The following is a 24,054-nucleotide window of genomic DNA, read 5'->3' as shown; positions in this document are numbered from 1 at the left end:
TCCTTCTTTAATTGCCAACTGAAAATCTATTACACTCGGAGAAACAGCTGTAAATATAGAAACCTAGTCTTGATGCAATATGGTCTCTGAGAGGCCCTTCTCAATTCTGCCAAAGTACACAATGACTCCATTGTGTTTGGACCTCCACAGCTGGGCACTCCTTCTACTCAAGAGTACTATGGAAGGTTGCCTTTGTCTGTCCACAAATGTGCGGAAATCGCAATGAACTCATGGGTGCTGGAGACACTGTTGGGTGTAAATACACTCTTGTTTCCACAGAGCTCCTCAAGGGCCTGTAAAAGTCCACAGCCCCTTTTCAGTTAAGATTATTATTGTTTTTCATAATAAAAGCAGAATTTTCTTCTTTTAGTAATTAGCTGAAAATTTGGCAACAGGGAATTTATAATGTTTGCTGTAGCAGGCATGGCACGTGACTATAAGGTGCTGATTTTTAGTTTAATCACTGACATTGGAATGAAATTCAGCCAAGTTTCTTTGTATAGAATCAAGGCATATGTAAAATTAACATTCAAGTCGTTTACATTTGATTTTTTTGTTAAGTTCACAGTCACTAAAATATACAGCTTTACTTCTCCAGTAAAATAGCAGAGGAAGTCACTGCCTGCAAATAATGTGCTTCTTGTTCACATTATCACTCAAAATAAGTTCTAGACTTTAAATAAAAAATTCTGAGTATGTGTAATGTGGACTCAAACTCATTTCCAAAACAACCTGGAAACTATCTTACTCCCTCCGCTTCCCCACTCCTCTGAGCTGATACAGATGAAGTTCTGCATATAGTCGACGAGGTTTTGATGAAGGGCTTTTGCCCGAAACATCAATTTTCCTGCTCCTCGGATGCTGCCTGACCTGCTGTGCTTTTCCAGCACCACTCTAATTTTGACTCTGATCTCCAGCATCTGCAGTCCTCACTTTCACTTAACTTAATTTACACACAATACACCAGAAAAGCTAAACAGCACAGCAGTGTTTCCTTACTCTCAGAAAAATTTAAGTCTAGCAGAGAACTGGGGACAAAGGACAATTGGTTCCAGTGGAAAGGGAAGATTGGAAAGACGTCTGCTGGGCAGCCATCCAATAGTGCTTCTTTCTTATACGACCAGCAAAGTCAACTGCAAATACTCAAATTTTCTATCCAGAAGTAAGAAGGTTGATGATCCTATTAGCTTCTGCCTGTTCTGAAAATACTAACATTCTTTCATTCATACACAATAACGTGATTGAGACTATTTCCTATATGCACATGTTTCTTTCAGACCTTAGTCATTTGAAAACCGTAAAGAAACCATTGAACCTTTGGCTCAGTGGAAAGGAGAGAATAGGAGGTGAAATGACTCCCAGGTTTCGATGTTCAGTAAAAATTTCCTGATTGCACTTGGATATGCAAACAAACCCAAACAAAACCAACAAGTCGTGAAATTTCACCTCGCTCCTCCTCTCTTCCTTTAATAGTACTGCAGCCTTCCACAATCACATTGGCCCAGTTATTATTCACTTCTGAACAGTACAGGCTGAATTACTACTAGCTATCAATCCCACTATCAACTGCAAATACCTTCCAGAGGTTAGCAAATGTGATCTTCACGTAACTCTGTATTTGCAAGTATTTGATGAGTTGAGCTCACCAAGAACCTACTCTGGTTTTCATTCAAGCTTTCTTGATGACTATGTTGGTAAGATTGCAGCTTGTATTGAGTTGTGCTGTAAACAAGGGATTCAACGAGCATGAATGTGTGTCAACTCACTGCTGTGTGATGAGATTTGAGAAAAGCAAACAAGGTGCAGTGAGATGATCTTAATCTCGAGGTGGGCCTTGCTGAAGATCCTGCTTAGTTCCACTGCACATCATGTCATAACCCACATAGCTCAGAACCTAGAAAAGATTCTGCAGGATGGTTTTAAATTGTGCCTTATTACAGAGCTACAAATTACAGAGCTAGAACTTAGTTCTAATTTGCCACAGTTAAAATTTGGCATAATTTGTATTCAAATGCAATTTTATTTAACTGACGTTGCTTCCTCTAAACAGAACTTGTATAAGTTTTGTACCAACAGATGTACAGTATCATTTGTAGTTGAAGTGAAGGTTTGGCATACTCCCTATATCCATGGTCAGTTTGCTGAGAAAACACTGCAAAATATGATCTCACGACCATCAACTATTATTCACCAGTAAGTCACTAAAATACTGAATTGGGTCTTGGTGGAATACTTAGACTAAACGTAGCCGGAGGTGATTTATAGCCTGGCCTTATTTTAGGAATGCACAGAGAAATTTGGATTAACCCTATCTGCGCTCAGCTGGAAAACAACAATATTCCCTGGACTACATGCAAATTCCAAAACAGTAAATCAGCAAACAATTCAAATTTATTTTCATTCCCCAGCTCCATACTTCCACTCCCATCCAACCCATATCTTTTCTTGGATCATAAAGGAAAATGAAATAAACGGTGAAAATTTAGCTGCACCCTCCTCAAGATCGATGCAATTGACATGAATTCAGAAGTGTCCACCCCTCACTTTCCTGGAGTAGATTGAGTTTGTAACCAATATCTGGGTAGTCCATTCAGTTTGGAGGGGGATGGGGATGTTAATTTCTTTTGTCAAGTGTGCTATTGCAGATTGATTATTGTGAATGATTATTTATGGAGACTCCTTTCATCTTGCAAGTTGGCTTGATTTCATCAATTTCAATTCTCAAAACCTACATTTTGGTAGCTCTAAAGTGATGATAATATGCATGACATTAAAGGGTCTGTGGAAAGAGAAGTGCTGAATCTGCAAAAGCATACAGTAAGGAAGTGTGGCAAATGTGACAATGGGAGAAGTTAAATTGAATATTAATATGGGAGGAAGGGTTATATTTCACACATTAAAAGAGAATTAGTTTGACTGTGGTTCAGATGACATTCAGTTTTGAAAAAATGCATAAGTGGAAACGCACACATACTTCCATTTATAGTCTGAGGTGATGACCCATTGATGTATGATGGAGGCAAGTAAATGAAAGAAAACAAGTCGATTACTATATAGTGCAGGAGCCATTACAAATGGGTTGAGTAATAATGTAATTTAATATCATAATGTGACACAATGTGATTAATACTTCAAGTTAACTTTTTTATTCCATTTAAGAGCTAGTTACAAAATCCAATTGCATGAATGGATGCTTGTTAAAGTTATAAGTATGCTTAAAAAAGCTTTTATAAGGTGTAAAGCTACCCTGAAGTCAACACCTAATTTATCAGTTTTAGCTGTTACAAAATGAGGAAAATGTTCATTGTTAAACAAATGTCAAAAAAGACAGAAAAAGACATAAGCTGTGTTATCGTAAGAACCAATATGAGAATCCAAATAAAACCATGCATGTCCAGGGTGTCCTGGTCAACATTCCTTCAATCAATATTACAAAAGTAAATTCAGTTCATTACTATTTGCAGGTTATTGTGCAGATTGGTTGTTGCACTTTCCTTTATAAGTTCAATTACCACAGTTCAATTATCTATAGAAATGGTCTGTAAATGTTTGTAATGTCAAACATGTTCAACAGCCAGAAACAAATGAAACAGACATTTCTTAATTCAAAATATTCATTCAAATGCTTTATAAAATTTGGAGTTCAATTATTTGATTTAGAGATTAAGCAATATGGTTAGGTGAGGAGGGCTGCGAAGAGGTTCATGCATAGAATAAACACCAGAATGGCCAGACTTTGTTCCAAAGCTTGTCTTAAGTGCTGCGTAACTTCTGATGTCAGAAAACTACTAACTCGTAACTTGTAGAAATAGGCACTGAAGAGGAATTGTGATCATGGTCACATTTAATTTTTAAGGCAAGCCTTTCATCTTTAATATAGAATGAGGACAAATGTCAGAACAGGAGTGCTAGTGGCTGCCATCCACAAAAGTCATAACCAAGTATTTGAACAGGCAACTGGTCTTCAGGAGAAAAAACTTTTGGATCTGCAAATCAAATGTGTGGCCAGTAAATAAGTGGAGGAATTGTTTCATTTACTGGCGATGAGTGGAACCTTTGACTTGAGGGGCTGGGGTCCACAGACATAACTGAGCTATCAAACCAGTCATGTGATTTACTACAGCTCAATTGATGCCAATCATAATTGAACACTGTAAGCAACCTGTTGGAGTTCTGCCTCAGGGACTGAAACAAAACAGGCTGCAAGTTTTGAAGAAGACCTACCTTTGCTAAGACAGAATTGCAAGTTAACTAGACAGAGATTGGATGTATTCTTTGGTATCTGGAGCATGGTCAAGATAAAGACACCTTTTTTTTGTTTATATGCTTGCTTTTCTGCCACGAAAAGTGTTGCCACCAGCAGATATGCTTCTCACTTGCATCTTCAGGCAACAGCACATAGAGAACATGACTCATTTCATAACATTCTCGTGCAAAATGCTAAAAAGGAAGATATAATTGCAGTGAGGGAACAGTAATACTTGGCTCATACTTTTCAAAGTTGTGTTGACATTTAGAAATGTCATATTCGTCATTTGCAAATCTCAACCTGAAGACAAGGGTGGTCTGAGCACAAGTGTGTTCTGAGATTTCATTTCTTTTGTAAATTTGTTCCCTCGACAAGCCAGCCTCTGACATTCGTGGAGGGTAGGAGAGCAGGGAAGCCCCACAACAGCTCATGAATAAATATTGGACAGTATTTTCTTGAATGTATTGTGTTTGGTACTACTGAAAACTTGGCCACTTAGCCACATGAGCAATGCATTGGTACTTTCTTAGAAAAAGCATGTTGTTGTTAAAGAATTATTCTGTAGATGATTATTTTAGCTGGCTGAAATAAGAACAATTACTTGACAATAATTACTCTTCAAGCATCCTCAAGTATCAAAGAAATTAACTGTGTCTGCATGCAAGCATGATCATGTGCTGTAAAAATGATTTTTTTTTCGTTTGTACATACTTAACAACATATCACATCCACAGGACATCCCAAAGCATTTCACCACTAATAATCTATTTTAAATTCCAACCTGATGATTTAAAAGGAGTAGATAATTCACATTTCCAAGGAATGTGGATGCTAAAATTCATCTTATGCAAACTTCTGCACTAAGGTTTAGGTATATATGCCAGACCCAATATATTTCTTATAAATAATACTTTACTGAACCACAGTGCAGGTCTGTTCAACACTTCACAATGTGGTGGTTCTCCTTTGTTCATTGTCTGTTGACAGTACCATATATTACTTTCAATAATTAAAGAAGAACTATCTTGCTCCCCTAATAGCAGTTGACATATTTGAACACTGTTGTATGAGGCATTGTTGTATGAGGCACTGTTGTATGGCCTCCATCTATCATAAATGCATCAACCCCAACCATATTAAGAAAACATAAAAACCTGAAAGAGCATTGGGGTGCATTTTACAAACCAATATTCCCTGACTCCCCCTCCAGAATATTTAAAGGTGGGTTGGGGAAGTGAAATTACCATTTTTCTGACCACCATATTGCAGTGGAAGACAACTGAGACATCAACCATCCTGCTCACTCATAGGTCAATTGAATGTCCTTAAGTAGCCCATTAAAGACCTGATTTTGTTACTTCCTCAATAATTTGTGCAAAACCAGAACATAGAATCAAGGTAGGCAGCCGAGGGATTTCACACGCACTGGTAAAAGCAGGATGGAAAACAGAAGGGAGAGGTGGCATTACCTAGGGTCCCCTTTCCCACTGGGTCACTCCACTGGTAAGTGGTGATAAACTGAGGGTGTACCTTCATGACATCAGACTGGGCCCTTCATCCCTGACAGAGAGGAAATTGCACCCTCGAGAGCTGGTGTACCCCTCTTATGTCTCCCTTGCTAGTCTTTAAGAAATGATCCTCAAACTCCTCCTCGCTACTCTTGCTAGAGTCTCTGATCCCACTTTAATCAACATGTCAAGATATATTTGCAAGGCCAGTATCTGTGGTTGGAAATTTCCATTTTGCAGGCTAACGATGGAGGCAGATGACTTTAATGCTGAGATGCCCCTTCCCTAAATCCAAGAAAAGCTAAAAAAGCTAAGCAAAAGACATGGAGCCAAGGAGCAATGACCAGGTGAATGTTTGTTTTGAAGGAGATGGTTCACAGGATGGGGCGGTGGGGGGAGGGGCAGTTGGGTTGGAGGGAGAAGGGCATCAGGCAGACCAATGGCAAGCTCAGGGCTGTCTTTCAGTGGCCACATTTTGCTATCTTTTCCATTTTGCTATCTTAACCAGCAGGTAGGTTGACTGATCTCCCAGTCGGAAAGGCTGTCACATTTCCCTCCCTGGGATAGCAGGTAATGGACTGGTGGGTGGTTGAGGCCTTAGGTGGTCCATAATTTATGACTTAAGGGTCTAATTCATGGTGGGTTGAGAAAGTTGACCATGAATCTTCTCAGCCAAAATTAATTGTGAGATAGTGGGAAAGAATGGGTATTTCTCACATGGCAACTCACCTGAACATTTAACTCTCGCCACTACTTCTGTCAAGGTGAAAATCCCACATGTTCTTCTTTCCTGTCAATTTGCAGAGTCCCAGCAGTAGCCACTCATGCTTCTGTTGGGACTTCAAAGCTGTTGACCAATCAGATTGATTGTAACAACTCTCAAAGGCAGGATTTCCTCTTCCTCAGGGAGGAAGGGCCCATTCTAACCTCATTAAGGCACACCCTCAGTTTATGCTATTGCTGGGCAGCTACATTTAAAGTCTGCATAAAGAGCACTGGGGTGAGGAGAATGTCCTCCATATAAAATTCAACCCCATGTTTGTAGGTTCTTGACATTCACTTGAAAACCATTCTCACTTTGGTCCAAACTACAGCATTAAAAATGGCATTAAACACTTGTTACTTACCAAAGCAAATTTGTTCACCTGTACATAGAGCTTCAGCACTTCCAGGTCAGTCACCATTGGTTCACATCCAGAACATTCTTTAAATACCTCCAGGTAGGACTTAAGCCACTCTAACTGCAATTCCTTAGGTGGGTACATGCTGAAGTCCAATTCACTCACCCCTAAATGGAAGCAAAACCTTTATTTTTGCAGTCATTAACATGAATAATTGTGCCTGGAAGAATGTGTAATTTTAGGATCAAATTTTATAACTGAGTCATATAAGCCATCAACATTACTCATTCCAGCAACTGAGATCCTGTTTCAGAATTCAATGCAATGCTCCCTCTAAGACTGGCATATGCATGGCCTTATAGTTATATGGGGTCTATTGTGCCCTGCAATAGATGAGAAATTAATAAGGATTTATGAAATAACCAATCCTGAAAGTTCAGTCAAAAGCAACAATAAAAAAGAAAAATTGAACCAAGAGAATGATTCCATATGCTTTTTGGGAAATAAGTCCACCCATCGCTTTTTCCCTGTGAAACATAAATCTCTTGCATCCCAAACAGAGTTCACAAAAACATTAAAACATAAATTTTTAATCCAACATGAAATATCTGTTCTGAATTGTTTGTGTACTTTAGTTCAAGGCATCACTCGTTCTCACAAGGCCAGAGAATGTTTCCTTGTAGCAATAAGTTAATGGTTTTAACCAAACACATTGATGCATGCTGAAAATGTGCAGATTGCAGAATTTCCCAACATACAGCCTGCACATGTTGAGCATATGCACTATTCATGCATCAGTAGATTTCTAAGTTGAAGCAGAGGGATGCATACAATCTTCCTGTGAGAATGTGTAAGTTCCTTTGCTTTCTCCAAAATTATTTCAAAACAATCTGGCACATAAATTGCCAGAGAATTATTCCATGGACATGTCACATTTAAAACATTCACAACTCTTGTCATTTTTACTTCTGAATTGATCAGATTTAGCTTTGAGAAAGTTTGCCAATAATTATGATTAATGGCTCTTGTCATCTCCTTTGCTGCTACTTGGAAAGTATCAATCAAGGATATTTTTGTCTGAGTGAAAAATTTTAACAAAGGTTCAGTTGCATTTTCCGAGTCATTTATATCCACCTGGAAGGTGATGCTGAATTAGTGGGTTCCTTCTGAATGTCTAATATCTGTGGGATACACAATAAGCTCCGCCCATCATTTTGTTTGGGTTCAAGGTCAGTTGAAAACTTCTCTCTGCAGAAGAAATCATTCTTCACTTGTACAAAATTATAGGTAACTTTTGCCCTTTTATGGGAATGTGTGTTTATTAAAGTTTCGAAACTAATCAAATGCAGAATGATTCAAGACACAATCTGACAACAGGAAAGCAAAATGAACTGGTAACTAAAAGTAGCAGTGTACAGGACAGAAATTAAAACTAAAAAACAAGTGGCAGATGAAGCTGATCGTTTGTAAATGGTCATGGACATTTTACCCTGTGCTCGTTCCCCCTCAATCATATTATACGCTATACGCCAGTACAACAAGACTTGGGCACTTATAATTAAAGCTGAACTTTGACTACACTAATGCACCCAAACCTTCTTGATATCACAATTCACCTCCTTAGAACGATTTTGCCTGATTTCTGGAACCCAAAATCTTTGCCTCACATATCTACAGACTAACCTTTGAGGAATTCCAGGCCCCTAAGGGGGTTGAAAAATGGAAAATGGAAATTTCTTTCACATCACAAGGCATGCCTCCTGGTTGTTCCCAGATTTACCAATTTCTGCCATCAATGTAAAATTCAAAATGTTTGTTGCAATGGTACCTGAACTTCCTATATAATGATTTTAGATCCCTGAATGCTGAGTCAATCCTTCCTGTCACAAGATTGCTAGGTCTTCAGTACTGCTCTCAATTATGCTGGAACCTTCAGCCAAGTTTCCCCAAATCATTACCCTTCCAGAGGGATAAATTTAACTTTTAAGCTTCCAGGTGAGGAAGGGCAAACTGTTTCCCTTTCTTTATTCACCCATCTTCTCAGTTAGTTGCAGAAAATTTAAGTTAATAAGTTAATGCTTTTGCTTGTGTATACCATTCTCCCAAACTGAAATGACCTGACTTTTAAAAGGAGTCAATTTAACGCGGCTTTCATAAAGTGAGTTTACTAAAATGCATGACTTCACACAAAAATAAATCTAAACACAACACAGATTAGTCCTAAAGGAGATAATTTAAGTAAAGAAGATATTTGGGTATGTGTCTGAATTGCTCGGGAAGAGTGGATAATTGAGCACTGTGACCATTCCAGTGGAAGCTATTGGTAGCGAATAGTTAGTCTAACAATTTATAGCTTTCAGATAGGTTTAGAACTGTAATTCTAATACATTTCAACTATTAATGAATTTGAACATTCAGGGTGAGAGGATCTTTCTGTTGTCATGACTTTTATTCATTCATGGAATGTGGGCATCCATAGTTTTTAGATTAGATTGGATTCCCTAGAGTGTGGAAACAGGCCCTTCAGTCCAACAAGTCCACACCGACTCTCCGAAGAGTAACTCACCCATTTCACATAGGTCAACTCACAATGCCACTGGGGAGGGAGTTCCAGGATTTCAATCCTGTGCTCCTGAAGAAATGGTGATATATGCTCAATTTAGAATAGTGAATGGCTTGGAAGGGAACTTGCATATGGAGATATTCCATCTCTGTGGCCCTTGCTCTTCTGGAGATGGTAGTAGTCCTGGGTTTGAAAGTGCTGTCTAGTGAGTCTAGGTGAATTTCTGCAGTGCATCATGTTGATGCTATGGAGTACTGATGGCGCAGGGAATGAAGTAGGGGTGTGTTTCTAAATAGGCTGTTTTACCCTGGATGAGTGTTCACTCTGTTGTTACAGCTCAACTCATCCAGGCAAGTACAGAGTATTTAATCACCCTCCTGACTTGTGCCTTGTTGGTGGTGGATCGATTTTGGGAAGTCAGGAGGTGAGTTACTTGCTGCAGAATTCCTGGGTTCTGACATGCTCTTGCAGCCAAAGTATTTATAATATCTAGTGCAATTCAGTTTCTCGTCAATGGTAAACCTCTGGCAAATTGATAGTGAGGATTCAGCTATTGTAATGCCATTGAACATCAATGATTAAGTTGTCTGTTGGTGGAAATGATCATTGTCTGTCACTTCATAAATGTTACTTGTTACTTGTCACTTGTCAGTCCAAATATGGATATCATCCAGGTCTTGTTGCATTTGAACATGGATTGCTTCAGTATCTGAGGAATCATGAATGGTGTTGAAAGATATTAAGGTAGATAAATCCCCAGGTCCTGATGGGATCTATCCCAGAATATTGAGGAAAGCAAAAAAACTAATTGCTGAGCATTGACAGACACCTTTGCACCCCCCTTTGGTCACAGGTGAGGTCCTAGAGGACTGGAAAATAGCCAACATTGTCCCATTGTTTAAGATGGGTAGCAAGGGTAGCCCTGGAAATTACAGGCCTGTGAGTCTCACATAGGTTATAGGGGAATTATTGAAAAAGATTCTCAGGGATAAGATCCACATGCTTTAAGAAGCAAATGGACTTATTAGTGATAGACAATATGGTTTTGTGCAGGGGAGGTCATGCCACACTAACTTGATCAAGATTTTTGAGGAGGTGACGAAGATGATCGATGAGGGAAAAACAGTTGATGTAGTCTACATGGACTTCAGTAAAGCCTTTGACAAGGTCCCTCATGACAGACTGGTACAGAAGGTGAAGTTGTATGCTATCAGGGGTGAGTTGGCAAGGTGATACAGAACTGGCTTAGTCAAAGGAGGCAGAGAGTAGCACTGGAAGGATGCTTTTCAGAATGGAGGGCTGTGACTAATGGTATTCCACAGGGATCAATGCTGAGACCTCTGCTGTTCGTGATCTACATAAATGATTTGGAGGAAAATGTATCTGGTCTAATCAGTAGGTTTGCGGACAATACAAAGATCGGTGGACTTGCAGATAGTGAGGAGCATTGTCAGAAGATACAGCAGGATATAAAGCAACTGGAGTCATGGACAAAAAACAAAAATGGCAGATAGAATCCCTACAGTGTGGAAACAGGCCATTTGGTCCAACAAATTCACACTGACCCTCCAAAGAGTAACCCACCCAGACCCAATTCCCTATTACTCTACATTTTACCCCTAACTAACACAACTACCTGAACAGTATGGGCAATTTTAGAATGGCCCATTCACCTAGCCAGCACATCTTTGGATTGTGGGAGGAAACTGCAGCACCCGGAGGAAACCCACACACACACACACGGGGAGAATGTGCAAACTCCACACAGACAGTCGCCCAAGGTGGGAATTGAACACGGATCCCTAGTGCTGTGAGGTAGCAGTGCTAACTGCACACATAGGGTGGTGAGGTGGAGTTTAATCCGGACAGATGTGAGGTGATTTACTTTAGAAGGTCAAGTACAGGTGGAAATTTAACAGTGAATAGCAGAACCTTAGGAACATTGATATGTAGATGGATCTAGGAGTGCAGATCTACAGATCATTGAAGGTGGCAGTGCAGGTAGATTAAGTAGTAAATAAGGCCTATCACATGCTTGCCTTCATTGGAAGGGGTTTTGAGTATAAGGATAGACAAGTTATGCTTTATATAACTTGGAATATTGCATGTAGTTCTGGAAACCACACTACCAGAAGAATGTGGATGCTTTGGAGAGGGTACAGAAATGGTTTATCAGGATGTTGCCTGGTGTGGGGGATTTGAGCGAAAAAGAAAAGTTGGATAGACTGACTTTGTTTACACTGGAATGCAGGAGGTTGAGGGAAAACCTAATAGAAGTTTATAAGATTGTGTATGGCATGGATAAAGTGGAAAGTATGAGGCTTTTTTTCCAGAGAGGAGGGGTCAATTACTCAGGGACACAGGTGCAAGGGGAAAGTTTGAAAGAGATGTCAAGGCATGTTTTTCACACAAAGGGTGGTGAGTGCCTGGAACGGGGTGCCAGAGGAGGTGGTAGAAGCAGACACAATAGCACCATTCAAGAAGCATCTGGATAAATGCATGAATAGGAAGGGAATAGAGGAATACAGATCCTGGAAGTGACAACAGTTTGAGTATGTATGGGCAAAATGTGGTGGGCGTTGGTTTGCAGGGCCAGAGGGCTTGTTCCTGTACTGTATTGTTCTTTGTTCTTTATTCTTTGAACATTGTGGAATCATCATTGAACATCTTAACTTCTGATCTTAAGATGGAGGGAATGTTATTGGTGAAGCAGCTGAAGATGGCTGAATCGGTGTCCTGTTCCTTTTGTCTAGTTTACACAACTTAGCAATAATTTAGTGTGACAACCCCCTTACCTGTAACACAGGGATAGCTAGGTGATCATTCTTCAAATGTGACCTTCACTGTATATTAACACTCGAACCCAGGCTGGTACACATAAAAGTGTTCAGTCCTCCTAATCCACTCCAGTTGAGCTGAAACTGGCTGTTTAACCCCTGTTCTTATACATTCTTAAAAAGGAAAGGCACAACATATAACTGCAACATATTGTGACATTGTCTGCAAGTGGTAGCTTACTATTGAACTGGGGGTCATCAGACCTTCATCTTCTTAGCAGTCACAAGAGGTCACAGCCTAATCTGTCATGACTTGCCTTCTCCCCTTTGAAGAGCTGTCGTTTGAAGTTTCCATCACATCTTGGGTGTAGGTATAAAATTGCATGAGTCTGTCTCTCTCTTTCTCTCTCTCTCCATTTAACCACTAAATTTACATCCACAGCCATTCTTGGCTGCATCTGAGGTCTTTTTGAAAACAAATTTTGGAAGTACAAGTTTAAATTGTCCACAGTACTTTGGGGTTCTGAACCACTGACATGGCAAAACTTCTGAAATTCTAGGACTTCCTAAATTGATAAATCAATGTTCCTAACAATACTATTTGTTTCTTTTAAAATGTCTGATTCACTGTGAGTAACACCATCCTCATATGTGAGCAATTGTTCAATACTCGTGGCTCATTGCTTAAATTATAAAGAGCATGATATGTATTTGTCTTGTGTGGGTAAAGTACTGGATTATAGAGTCATAGAGTCACAGAGATGTACAGCACGGAAACAGACCCTTTGGTCCAACTTGTCCATGCTGACCAGATATCCTAATCTAATCTAATCTCATTTGCCAGCACTTAGCCCATATCCCTCTAACCCCTTCCTATTCATATACCCATCCAGATGCCTTTCAAATTTTGTAATTGTGCTAGCCTCCACCACTTCCTCTGGCAGCTCATTCCATAATGATAGACATCCTGAAGGAAAATCTGACCGGAAAATAGTTATTTCACTTCGTCATCATTTCTATTTGTAAAAATGCAACAGTTCAAGAGATACAGGAGTTTGGCAGTCTGCCATTCTGGAATCAGCAATCCCAAGGTTGGAATTAACTATGTCAAAACAGCAGTGTTGAAAATTTCTTTTATCACTTCCTCTTGACTTCCTAAGTATTTCACATTTATTTTTCTTCATTAATGTTTGAGTTTTGTATTATGGCAACTATGAATGATTGTGTGACTGAATGCAACACTAATGACAGGTGAACTCCTTGCAAATTCAGCTGTCTTTTTTCATCATCTCAGTTGTTGTAACTTCGTCATCTCAATTGTTGTAACTTCATCATCAGATTCAATCGAAATAACAGAAAGGACAAATACTATAAAATGTTTTGGTGTTTTGTCACAATTCATAAGGTTTGATGCCAGTGCATGACCACTCAGACTTTTTAAAGTCCTTTCTTTTAAATTTACATTTCAAACTATCAGAAAAACATCATGGGATCTTCCCAGGCACTGAACAATGTAGGCAGAAGTGATAAAAGTGGGAAAATCATGTGAGATCAATAGTGACAAGTTCCCAATATTGAGGGTAGGAAGTCTCAGTTCCAACTAAATGTTGAAAGCGAAATGAGATTCTTCACAGGATGAGATTCTCACTACTGAGCAGCCAGTTGCCTATTTGCATCCATTAACACAGATTAGATGTTATCATCACCTAATCTCCCTTCACCTATATGCAGTTTCCCATTCTTCAAACCACTGGATAGAAACTAAATGGAGTCATTTTCTGCTACAAAATTCAGACTGATAATCTGACCACTCTAGTTTGCCACTTACACTTCCGGCCTTCCATCATGGGCAGCAGTCACCAACATCTCAGGGTGGCAACCACACTCACTCCCTGTCCGTGGACATTGGCACCAGACACATACCAGTCTCACTGCACCCTTATGCCAATCTCCAACCCATCTACAACTCTGCATGTCCGTACTGTACTTTGGAGCGTGCCTATCATTGGAATGTTCCTTCAAGTACACTTTACGTTTGTGGGCAGGCACCTAATGGATTCAACCAGGGTTCCTCTTAGGGTTCCTTGTTGTTCTCTTAGCTCTCACTCATGCTGCACCTATACAATGCATATAGCATCTTTGCCTGGCCCTGCCTTGTCTCCTCTCAGCCAAAGTTTAACGGTGCACAGTATTTCTGTCTTGATCGGCCTTTTCTTGCAGACACAAAGCCAGGCAGCTTATCATACTTGTCAGCAGTGATTAGTCAAGGTTGGACCTATTGCTGTATTATCGTGCTATGTAAATCTTACATCTACTCCATGTGCCAGCAGTACACATGCTGTATACTTTACCCAAATGGCCTTGTCTCAAAGTCTAAGGGGTGTAGCCTTCAGTCAGGGGGGGGGGTCCCACCACAATAAGTCAAGGACAGCTTCACTTTCAGTCCAGGGGCTTGGGTATAGCCAGTTGGTTGCCTGGGATGGTCAGGATCAGGATCCTCTTCTCATAATGGGTGAGAAGCCAAATGTCTGGCACTCACCATCTGCCTTGGGTTCTTTATGTGCTAATGTGGCACTTTTTCTCCTGGAATGAGACATAGGAACAGATTGAGTAAGATGAAAGTTGCTGGCATAGCTGTCAGTGCTGGTGCAGATATGGGAAAGGCAGTGAGATATCTCAAGTGAATGAGAAAGCAGCGTAGAGTGCAAGCAGGGTCAATGTTGAGAGGGAATGGGATGGTGAGAGACAATGAGGGAAAATATTGCATCTGAAAGCGAGAATGATGGATCATGAGCCTTGGCGGGAGATATGTGCAGTAGAAGAGACAAAGTGAGTGTAAGATAGTGGAGATATTATAATGGCACTTTCCCACATGGAATGGACAAGTTCATTGAACAATTTGCAGCATTGTTGGGCAGTTGTCTGAATCATGAGAAGAGCACTGACCCATGTGGCAACTTCAGATCTATATGAGAGTGTCTGGTGACGTGGTCTCTTCTGCTGGTTCTGAGAGAAGAGGACGGCCCTCATTTGCACCACCCCATCCACCGAGACTTCCAGGTTCCTGTTGGCACAGCAAGATGCCAATTTTCCTATGTTCAAAACATCCGGGGCAACTCACATGAACTGTACAGGGCAGCTCTGAACTGACAGCACTCGAGATGGTGCAAGGCAGAGCTTTGAAGATAAAAAAAATTACAGATGCTGGAATCCAAAATGGACAAGCAGGAGGCCGGAAGAACACAGCAAGCCAGCAAGCATCAGGAGATGAAGAAGCCGACGTTTCAAACCTGAAACATCAATTTCTCCACCTCCTTACACTGCCTGGCTTGCTGTGTTGTTCCAGCCTGCTGCCTGTCTATTTTGGGCTTTAAAGATGGCGCCAGTGCCAGGCATCCCAGAGATCACAGCAATGTTGAGAATTGCCACCTATGGTGAATATGGAAATATGATCATCAAGGTGTCTTTGGGTTGTGGTGAATCAGTAATCAGGTTGAGAAGATAGCAGGAGAAATCTCATCAGGTTTTGTGAAGAGAAACCCTCCAAAAAACTCGCCATAATTGATTCTTAACCAATTCCTGATAAAATTCAACAATTGAAGACATGTGCCATTGAACACAGAGCAGGTTAACAGATATCTAGCAATCTTTATGGCATAGATTTCCCCTTTCACAATGCCAACTTGATTCTGGTGATAAATATAAGGGTCTCCTAGCATCTAGCAACAGTAATGCCATCAAGTAGACTAAGGAACAAATCACATCAAAGAATTTTCATTGACTGAAAAACCAATAGATAGTTAAAATAAAATTTGTGCATCCATGTTGTGAAAAAGGCATAAATTGAAATATCTGCAAAGTCTAAAAGCCTATGGAACTTCAATTATAATGGGGAAACTTGATAATCAACAAATATAAAGTTAATCTTTTTCAGTGTAAGTGATGTTTTTCATCAGCAATTATGGCTTAGGACAGAATTGAAAACCAAGTTGCCTTTTATGAAGTGACAGCAAGTTTTTTTTTAAGGAGCAATATTACAGTCCAAAAGGCATAATTTATGATTATTCAAGTCACTTCTAAAGGTTGCCATGTGCAGGGAGTTCAACAGTGACCTTACGAGGTGCACTGACAGTAACGTTTGGATTTAATTTTTAGCTCCACGTGAGCAAATTCAGAGTTTTCTGTCACTTTTACATTTAGGATGACAGCAGACTCTGCTAGATTTTGCAATCATTACAAGTACAAAAGTCTGGTACTTTGTTATTTGGTATTATTTTATTTCACCATACACAATTTTTAACTGCTTTTTCTTGTGGCTCAACTCTTTTCAATGACTCACCTCCACCTCAGCTTCTAAAGCAGCCAAGAAACAAAACTTTGGTGCTTCTGTTAGCAAAGAAGAATATAAAAGTGTACTTATATTTCAGCTAAGGCAACCTTCAAAGCAAAACATCACAATAATTTGATGTAGCAGTGAAAATGCTATATTGTCTTGGCCCAGATAAAAGGAGTACATTGTTTTTCTGTGGACCCACTGCTTCTTAAGTCACAAACAAATTTAACTATTTTACTTGGTTCCTGATATGGACAAGTTATGCTTTCGCTATATTCGACTTATAAAAAGACATTGGACTTTAAAAAAGTCAACAATAGTATCACAGAATTGTTATGGCACAGAAGTTTGCCTCTCAGTCCATTATGTTTACACCACCTCTCCAAATGAGTGCCATGACTTAGTGACATTCTCCCACCCTCTTCCCCTAGCCCCGCCACGCCAAGCTATATTTCTTTAATAAACATGGAATTATTGATTCTTATAAAAATTTAAATTTATTAAAATAAAGAAATTAACCCAAGTTTGCAACATGAAACTATAAATGTTTACTCTTCTAAATAATGCAAAACACACATCCAACAAACACTCACACATACAGTGGGCAAAGGGAAGGACATGGATTTCTTTCTGCAGGGATTCACTTTTGGAGAAAAACACTTTTTGCCAATAGGTCTTAGTTCTTAAGGCGAAAACAAATTAACACATGGACTTTCCATTCAATGTTCTGACACACAAAGTTGTGTGTTATTAAACACAAATTAAAGTCTCCAGGAGTTTTGCCAATTAACCTTTCTCAGGAAATAAAGTATTGAGGATTCTTCTGGATTTTCAGAGGAGAATCAGTCAAAGCTGAGACTGGAGCAGTGATCCACTGCGCACACTGTAGAGATTTTTCCAAAACTCAAGATCTCAGTAGGGAAACTCCTTTCTGTCCCCAGTCTGGCTAGAAACATCCAAGCAACCTCCAAAATAGAAGCTGCAACCTAACAGTCAGATGGGATCTGCTTTAACCATGCACTTTTTAAGACATGTCTTGTTAAAAGAATGTTCCATTGTCCTTTCATTGAATTCTTTAAAGAAAAACAATCCTGGTATGCTTCAAACTCCAGAACATAAAATAATATTAAATATGATGTCACTATAACAACATGAGAACGTGTGCAAGTTGAGGCATCTATTATTCACCAGCTGGTTACTATTGGGTGGCAAAATTATTTCTGTACCATTTCCAAAATGATCAGAAATACTATATCTTCCATCACAAGTCCTTACTTACTCTAGTATACTGTATGTATGCACCTACTTGTGAAATATTATGTCCACATGCTTATTGCCATTTAAAACTAAAAATGGTTGGAGCATAAACTCTGTCTTCTGTGTAGCTTGTGATTCAACATTCTTGACATTTAAGTCACATTCTGTCTAGTTGTTCTCCATCACCAAGTATGTTGTGTATGTGCCTGTCCTTGATATTTTATTTGACAACTACAGAATTCTTTATCTTGCTCAATCATCTTATTTATCTACATGCTTCTAAAACCTATGTTTAGCATTGTCCAACAAATGTTTCTTGGTTTTTCTCCTCCTACATTTACCCTGGGTAATATCCTACAATTGACACTCGGATATTCACCTCAGAATGCTAACAAATTAAAATGAACACCAGCATCATGTTATCCCCAACTGACAAAAATGGATGATAATATCTGCACAAGATGAGGGAATATATTTTCCTTCAGTCACCCAGTAATTAGTGATGATTTCTGTTTACACCAAGACAACTATTTTCCATTACAAACCCTGCCAGGGTTGAGATTACTTCAGACTTAACATGATCCCATTATGAGCACTGAGGTGCTTGATTCATACAACTACAAGAATGAGTCCAGCTGGTCATAAACCACCAGTCTAGGGACCACACATGTGGTCTATAAATGTAGCTATCAACAGGTTCACTTTCTCATATTTTTCTAAACAATTCACATTGGATTTGGCTGTGGAGGTGACAGTTTTGCACTTTCTATCCTCAATTGTTGCTTTATAAAGCAGCCTGGTTTCTTCTTATTGAATGTAAGTAGACTGCTGAGGCCAAATGGTTAATAACACTAAAAAAACCCTTCATAACTCAGGCAATCACTGTCACTATTCATAAAGCTCAGCTATCATACATACTTATAATAATTAAAAATAAAATAGAAGATAATGACTGCATGATTAATGATTCATGATTAATTACAGGGGGAAGCTTCTGGATGTCACATCAGTGAATTGTATGTCATAACAATGCTGTCTTCATTCATTATAATACCTTCCATAAATTATGATGTTAGTCATTGAAAGAGTAGAAGGGAAAACAATGCTGTTAAATGGACAACCATGGAATAATTTCATTTGAGGTCATATTCATTATCATGTTAAAAATGATGGCTGTGTCATCCATTAAAGTCCATTAAAAATCATTCCATGTTCAATCCTGCAACAGCAACCTCGTTAAGTTAAAGATATGCCACCTCCCTTATACTGCATTAAAAAAATCTGCTTGAAACTTAAACTTGTTCTAAAATGTACAGATAAATGTTTATGATTTTGCAAACACCACATGTGTGTTTCGTCTCTGTATTGGTACAATTCCCCATTGACTGACAGCTCTCTGTAACTACCCAAATGCACAACATCCCATACATGCATGGGGAGTTGGGAAGTAGTGGTGAACAAGGTGAAGGGGGAAGGGAGGTCTCACTGATCCAAATCTTAAAACAAATTGCTCCCTGAGAGTGCTCCAAGGGTACTGAAAGTTTTCAGGCCAAAATGATTTCATGATGATCATCTACCAACTAAGCTACTCTGGACAGAATAATCAGTTGAAATTCATCTGGAGTGGAAATTGCAATGAGAGAAATCCAAAATCTAAATCCAAATTCGGCAATATATGTTCTATAGATACTGCAAATGCTAGATACAACTATGCCTCTCGTCTAATGTCAAAATATTGGTGAATACCACAAAGGGAGCTATGAACTATAAAATGATGTTTCAACATTCTCACTTCTGGCCAGCAGTCTGCTCAAGCTTCAAGGGAATGGCAAGGATTAAACTATATGATGGAGCTGTCTGACACAATCTTCACCCCACCAAATCTCCCAGCTCGTACGATATGCTGCATAGTGTGTTGACCCAGCACAGGAAATTGCTGGATAACCTTAATCTCAAGAGAAAAACATTGACATGTTATAGAGGTTCCTTCCTCTATTGAGAATTAAGTAATTGGTTAATAAAAAATACATGTAAATTTCACTTTAATGATCAGGAAGACAGCAGAACAATTGAGTAAAAAGCATTCGTACATTGGTCAAATTTATTGCATTGAAGACAAGAATGGTTGAGCATATGATAGAATAGGTATAAGTGAAGGAAACATTGATTATAGCTTATGTGGAACCCTTTCTGTGTAATACTTAATCTGCAGGTTTCATTACACTTTGGTACAACTGATAGATCTTCTCTGTACTCTGCAAGCCTCCACAAGAAATTAAGCCAATCCTTTGATGTCTCCAACATGCAAGATGCAAAATAAACTAATGTGGTACCCATTTTATCAGCAGTTCTATTCCATGGATAGCAGTGATTCAGAATTTACAATGCAACAAACATTTTACTATTCTGTAATAAATAGGCAGTAGTAAAGACAGTCATAAAACTTGGCACAATAAATTTTGTCCATCAGAGATTATTGAATTTATTTTAGAGATAAACTCAGTTATAGGACAGGGTACAAGATAATAAAAGTTGATTTCCACTAATCAAACAAGTAAATAGTTAATTAAAGAACAGCATTTTAAATAAAATCTGTAAGTACTACAGTGATAATGCTAAGTGAGCTTTTTTTTTCAATTCTGATATTAGTGTTAAATGCAAATGATGTTACATTGGCTGTTGACAAAAGAGCAATGATATACCTTATGTTCACGACTTGAATTTTACAGGACCTCTTTCATTTTACTGGTTGCAATTCCTGGAGAAAGTGAAATGGACTTACGTAATGCACTTCATGGGTTATAAATGTTTAATTTGTTGCTACACATAATCTTAGAACAAAAGTACTATGAATTCAATATTAACCAATTGGCTAATTCCAAGTTGTGCTGAGCTTTCCTGGAAAGTTGTTTATCGCAAGGCCAACTAAGTTCTCGCAATGTATCTTACCAACCTCACCTCACCTCCTGGGCCACTATGGTGTTTCTCATGTCCAATTCCAGCCCCCTCTAATCATGTGCCATCCCAGAACAAATTGGCACTACGCTGGTATCTGGAATTCACTGGCATCCCTGGCATCTAGAGTCATAGAGTCATAGAGATGTACAGCATGGAAACAGACCCTTCGGTCCAACCCATCCATGTCGACCAGATATTCCAACCCAATCTAGTCCCACCTGCCAGCACCCAACCCATATCCCTCCAAAACCTTCCTATTCATATACCCATCCAAATGCCTCTTAAATGTTGCAATTTTACCAGCCTCCACCACTCCCTCTGGCAGCACATTCCATAAATGTACCACTCTCTGTGTGAAAAAATTGTCCTGTAGGTCTCTTTTATATTTTTCCCCCCTCACCCCAAACCTATGCCCTCTAGCTCTGGACTCCTCCACCCCAGGGAAAAGACTTTGCCTATTTATCCTATTCATGGCTCATATAATTTTGTAGACCTCTATAAGGTCACCCCTCAGCCTCCGACGCTCCAGGGAAAACAGCCCCAGCCTGTTCTGTCTCTCCCCATAGCTCAAATGCTCCAACCCTCGCAACAGCCTTGTCAATCTTTTCTGAAACTTTTCAAGTTTCACAACATCTTTCTGATAGGAAGGAGACCAGAATTGCATGCAATATTCCAACAGTGGCCTAACTAATGTCCTGTATAGCCGCAAAATGACCTCCCAATTCCTGTACTCAATGCTCTGACCAAGAAGGGAAAGAATACCAAACACTTTCTTCACTATCCTATCTACCTGTGACTCCACTTTCAAGAAGCTATGAACCTGCACTCCAAGGTCTCTTTGTTCAGCAACACTCCCTAGGACCTTACTGTTAAGTGTATAAGTACTGGTAAGATTTGCTTTCCCAAAATGCAGCAACTCACATTTATCTGAATTAAACTCCATCTGCCACGTCTCAGCCCATTGGCCCATCTGGTCATGATCCTGTTGTAATCTGAGGTAATCCTCTTAACTGTCCACTACACCTCCAATTTTGGTGTCATCTACAAACTCACTAACTGTACCTCTTATACTCGCATCCAAATCATTTATATAAATGACAAAACGTGGAGGACCCAGCACTGATCCTTGTGGCACTCCACTGGTCACAGGCCTCCAGTCTGAAAAACAACCCTCCACCACCACCCTCTGTCTTCTACCTTTGAGCCAGTTCTGCATCCAAATGGCTAATTCTCCCTGTATTCCATGAAATCTAACCTTGCTAATCAGTCTCCCATTGAGAACCTTGTCGAACGCCTTACTGAAGTCCATATAGATCACATCTACCGCTCTGCCCTCATCAATCTTCTTTGTTGCTTCCTCAAAAAACTCAATCAAGTTTGTGAGACATGATTTCCCATGCACAAAACCATTTTGACTATCCCTAATTAGTCCTTGCCTTTCCAAATACATGTCCATCCTGTCCCTCAGGATTCCCTCCAACAACTTGCCCACCACTGACGTCAGGCTCACTGATATATAGTTCCCTGGCTTGTCCTTACCACCCTTCTTAAACAGTCTTTTGGCACCACACCTGTGACTATCGGTGATACAAATATCTCAGCAAGAGGCCCAGCAATCACTTCTCTAGCTTCCCACAGAGTTCTAGGGTACACCTGATCAGGTCCTGGGGATTTATCCACTTTTATGCGTTTCAAGACATTCAGCACTTCCTCCTCTGTAATATGGACATTTACCAACTTTAAGAGCCCATTGTGCATCTGGACAAGCACTGTCAATCCTGAGCTGCCTGCATGATTCTTGACATCTGCTGTGGACATGGCAGGCAAGAGAATATCAGAAATGTGCTGGCAGGGACCTAGAGTTTCTGTTGGTCAGTGATGTAGAGGCAGGACTTCCATTTCCTCCAGGACCAGCAGTGGAGGTTGTCACCCTGAACAGTGTAGTCTCGGCTGTCTGGAGGAATGCACACCAAATGTAGGAAGCCGTTCAATGACCTTCTCCACTCTGCCAGCATAAATGTCACCATCTTCTTACCAATATGTCACACTCACCATCTCTGCTACTATCCCCACTTCCCACTGAGGTTCATGCTCTGCTATTCTCATTAACATCTGCAACACCTTCCCTCACATGCTATTATCAATCCCAAACCTTAATTGGCAACTTGCCAGGGAGAAATATGGTACGATGCTGTGAAAAGCATAAAAGCTGGTATGAGCTGCTCCTCACATCACAATGAATCCTCACTGAATCTCTCATCCAATTTTGCCATATCTCTTGCCATGACCCACATCGCTCAGACCTGTATAAGGTTTCTCCCTATTTTTCTAATCTCTGCAACACTAGGAATAAAATTTCACCTTCTATTTATCTTGCTTCCTTTCTGGAATTTTCCTCTCATTTTTGTTTTTTGAACTTTTTGCTCCATTGAAATAATACCAATTCTTTTGCCTTTTAAATATTAATCGATTGAACTGGGGTCTTTCTTGGAATTTTCTACAATGGTTTGAGTGCTGGAGGAAGACTTAACATCCAGTTGTAGTAAAGCACCAGATATGTCAACTGTCAAATTGTAGTCAACTGGCTCATGTGTATCACACAGCCCACAGATGAAAGAAAGGTCAGAAAATTGGTTACCCAGTTGTAAAAAATATGTAGTGTGCCACTGGTGCACAAAAATGGTTGGATATTGCACCTCATTTCAATACAGTCCAAACTAACACATTTCACAGACCTTCTGCAAACCTGATCTCTCAAGGTAATTATATGCAAACTTCTAATATATTTCTTACCTGCAAATTCATTAAAGTGGTTTCCAATATCATATGCTTGATAATTGTAGCCAGTATATTCATAATCAATGAACTTTACGAGTTCTAAGAAAAGAACAACATTTACCAGTTATTATTTAATTAGTAAATTACAATTGAACTTTATCTCATCATGTTTGGAACTACATGGAAAGATAGTGGATGTATTATTGGTACTTTGTTTCACACTTTGTTTATCTCTGGAAAGGTCCCTACTCATTGAAGTGAGCAAATGTAACCCCACTCTATAAGAAAGGAGGAAGGGACGAGTGGAAAACTGCAGATGTGTTAGTTTGGCATCAGCAATGCAGACAATGTTAGAATCTATTATAGTGGATATTGTATTGACATTCAGAAATTGGAACCTTTGGAAAAGTCAACAAGGATTTATGAAAGGGAAATCATTTTTGATTATTTGTTGGATTTTTTGAGCATGTAACTTACAGCATAGGCAAAGAAAAGCCAGTGAAAACTGTA

At 39.4% G+C, this 24,054-nt stretch overlaps 1 protein-coding gene across 1 annotated transcript in view; it reads right to left on the bottom strand.

Moving 5' to 3' along the window:
• LOC140493664 (ethanolamine kinase 1-like) overlaps positions 1–24,054 on the bottom strand; it is a 460,360-nt gene that overhangs the window by 165,397 nt on the left and 270,909 nt on the right. Inside the window, exons 5-6 of the mRNA XM_072592363.1 lie at positions 23,560–23,643; positions 6,885–7,045 (exon numbers count right to left, since the gene is read on the bottom strand). Of these exons, the coding sequence (XP_072448464.1) occupies positions 6,885–7,045; positions 23,560–23,643 (245 nt within the window). The remainder of the gene's footprint in view (positions 1–6,884; positions 7,046–23,559; positions 23,644–24,054) is intronic.

Source organism: Chiloscyllium punctatum, chromosome 22 (assembly GCF_047496795.1).
Source record: "Chiloscyllium punctatum isolate Juve2018m chromosome 22, sChiPun1.3, whole genome shotgun sequence".
In the NCBI taxonomy this organism is placed as follows: domain Eukaryota; kingdom Metazoa; phylum Chordata; class Chondrichthyes; order Orectolobiformes; family Hemiscylliidae; genus Chiloscyllium; species Chiloscyllium punctatum.
The sequence above is the reverse complement of the archived record's forward strand: the minus strand, read 5'-3'. Positions and strand labels throughout refer to the sequence as shown.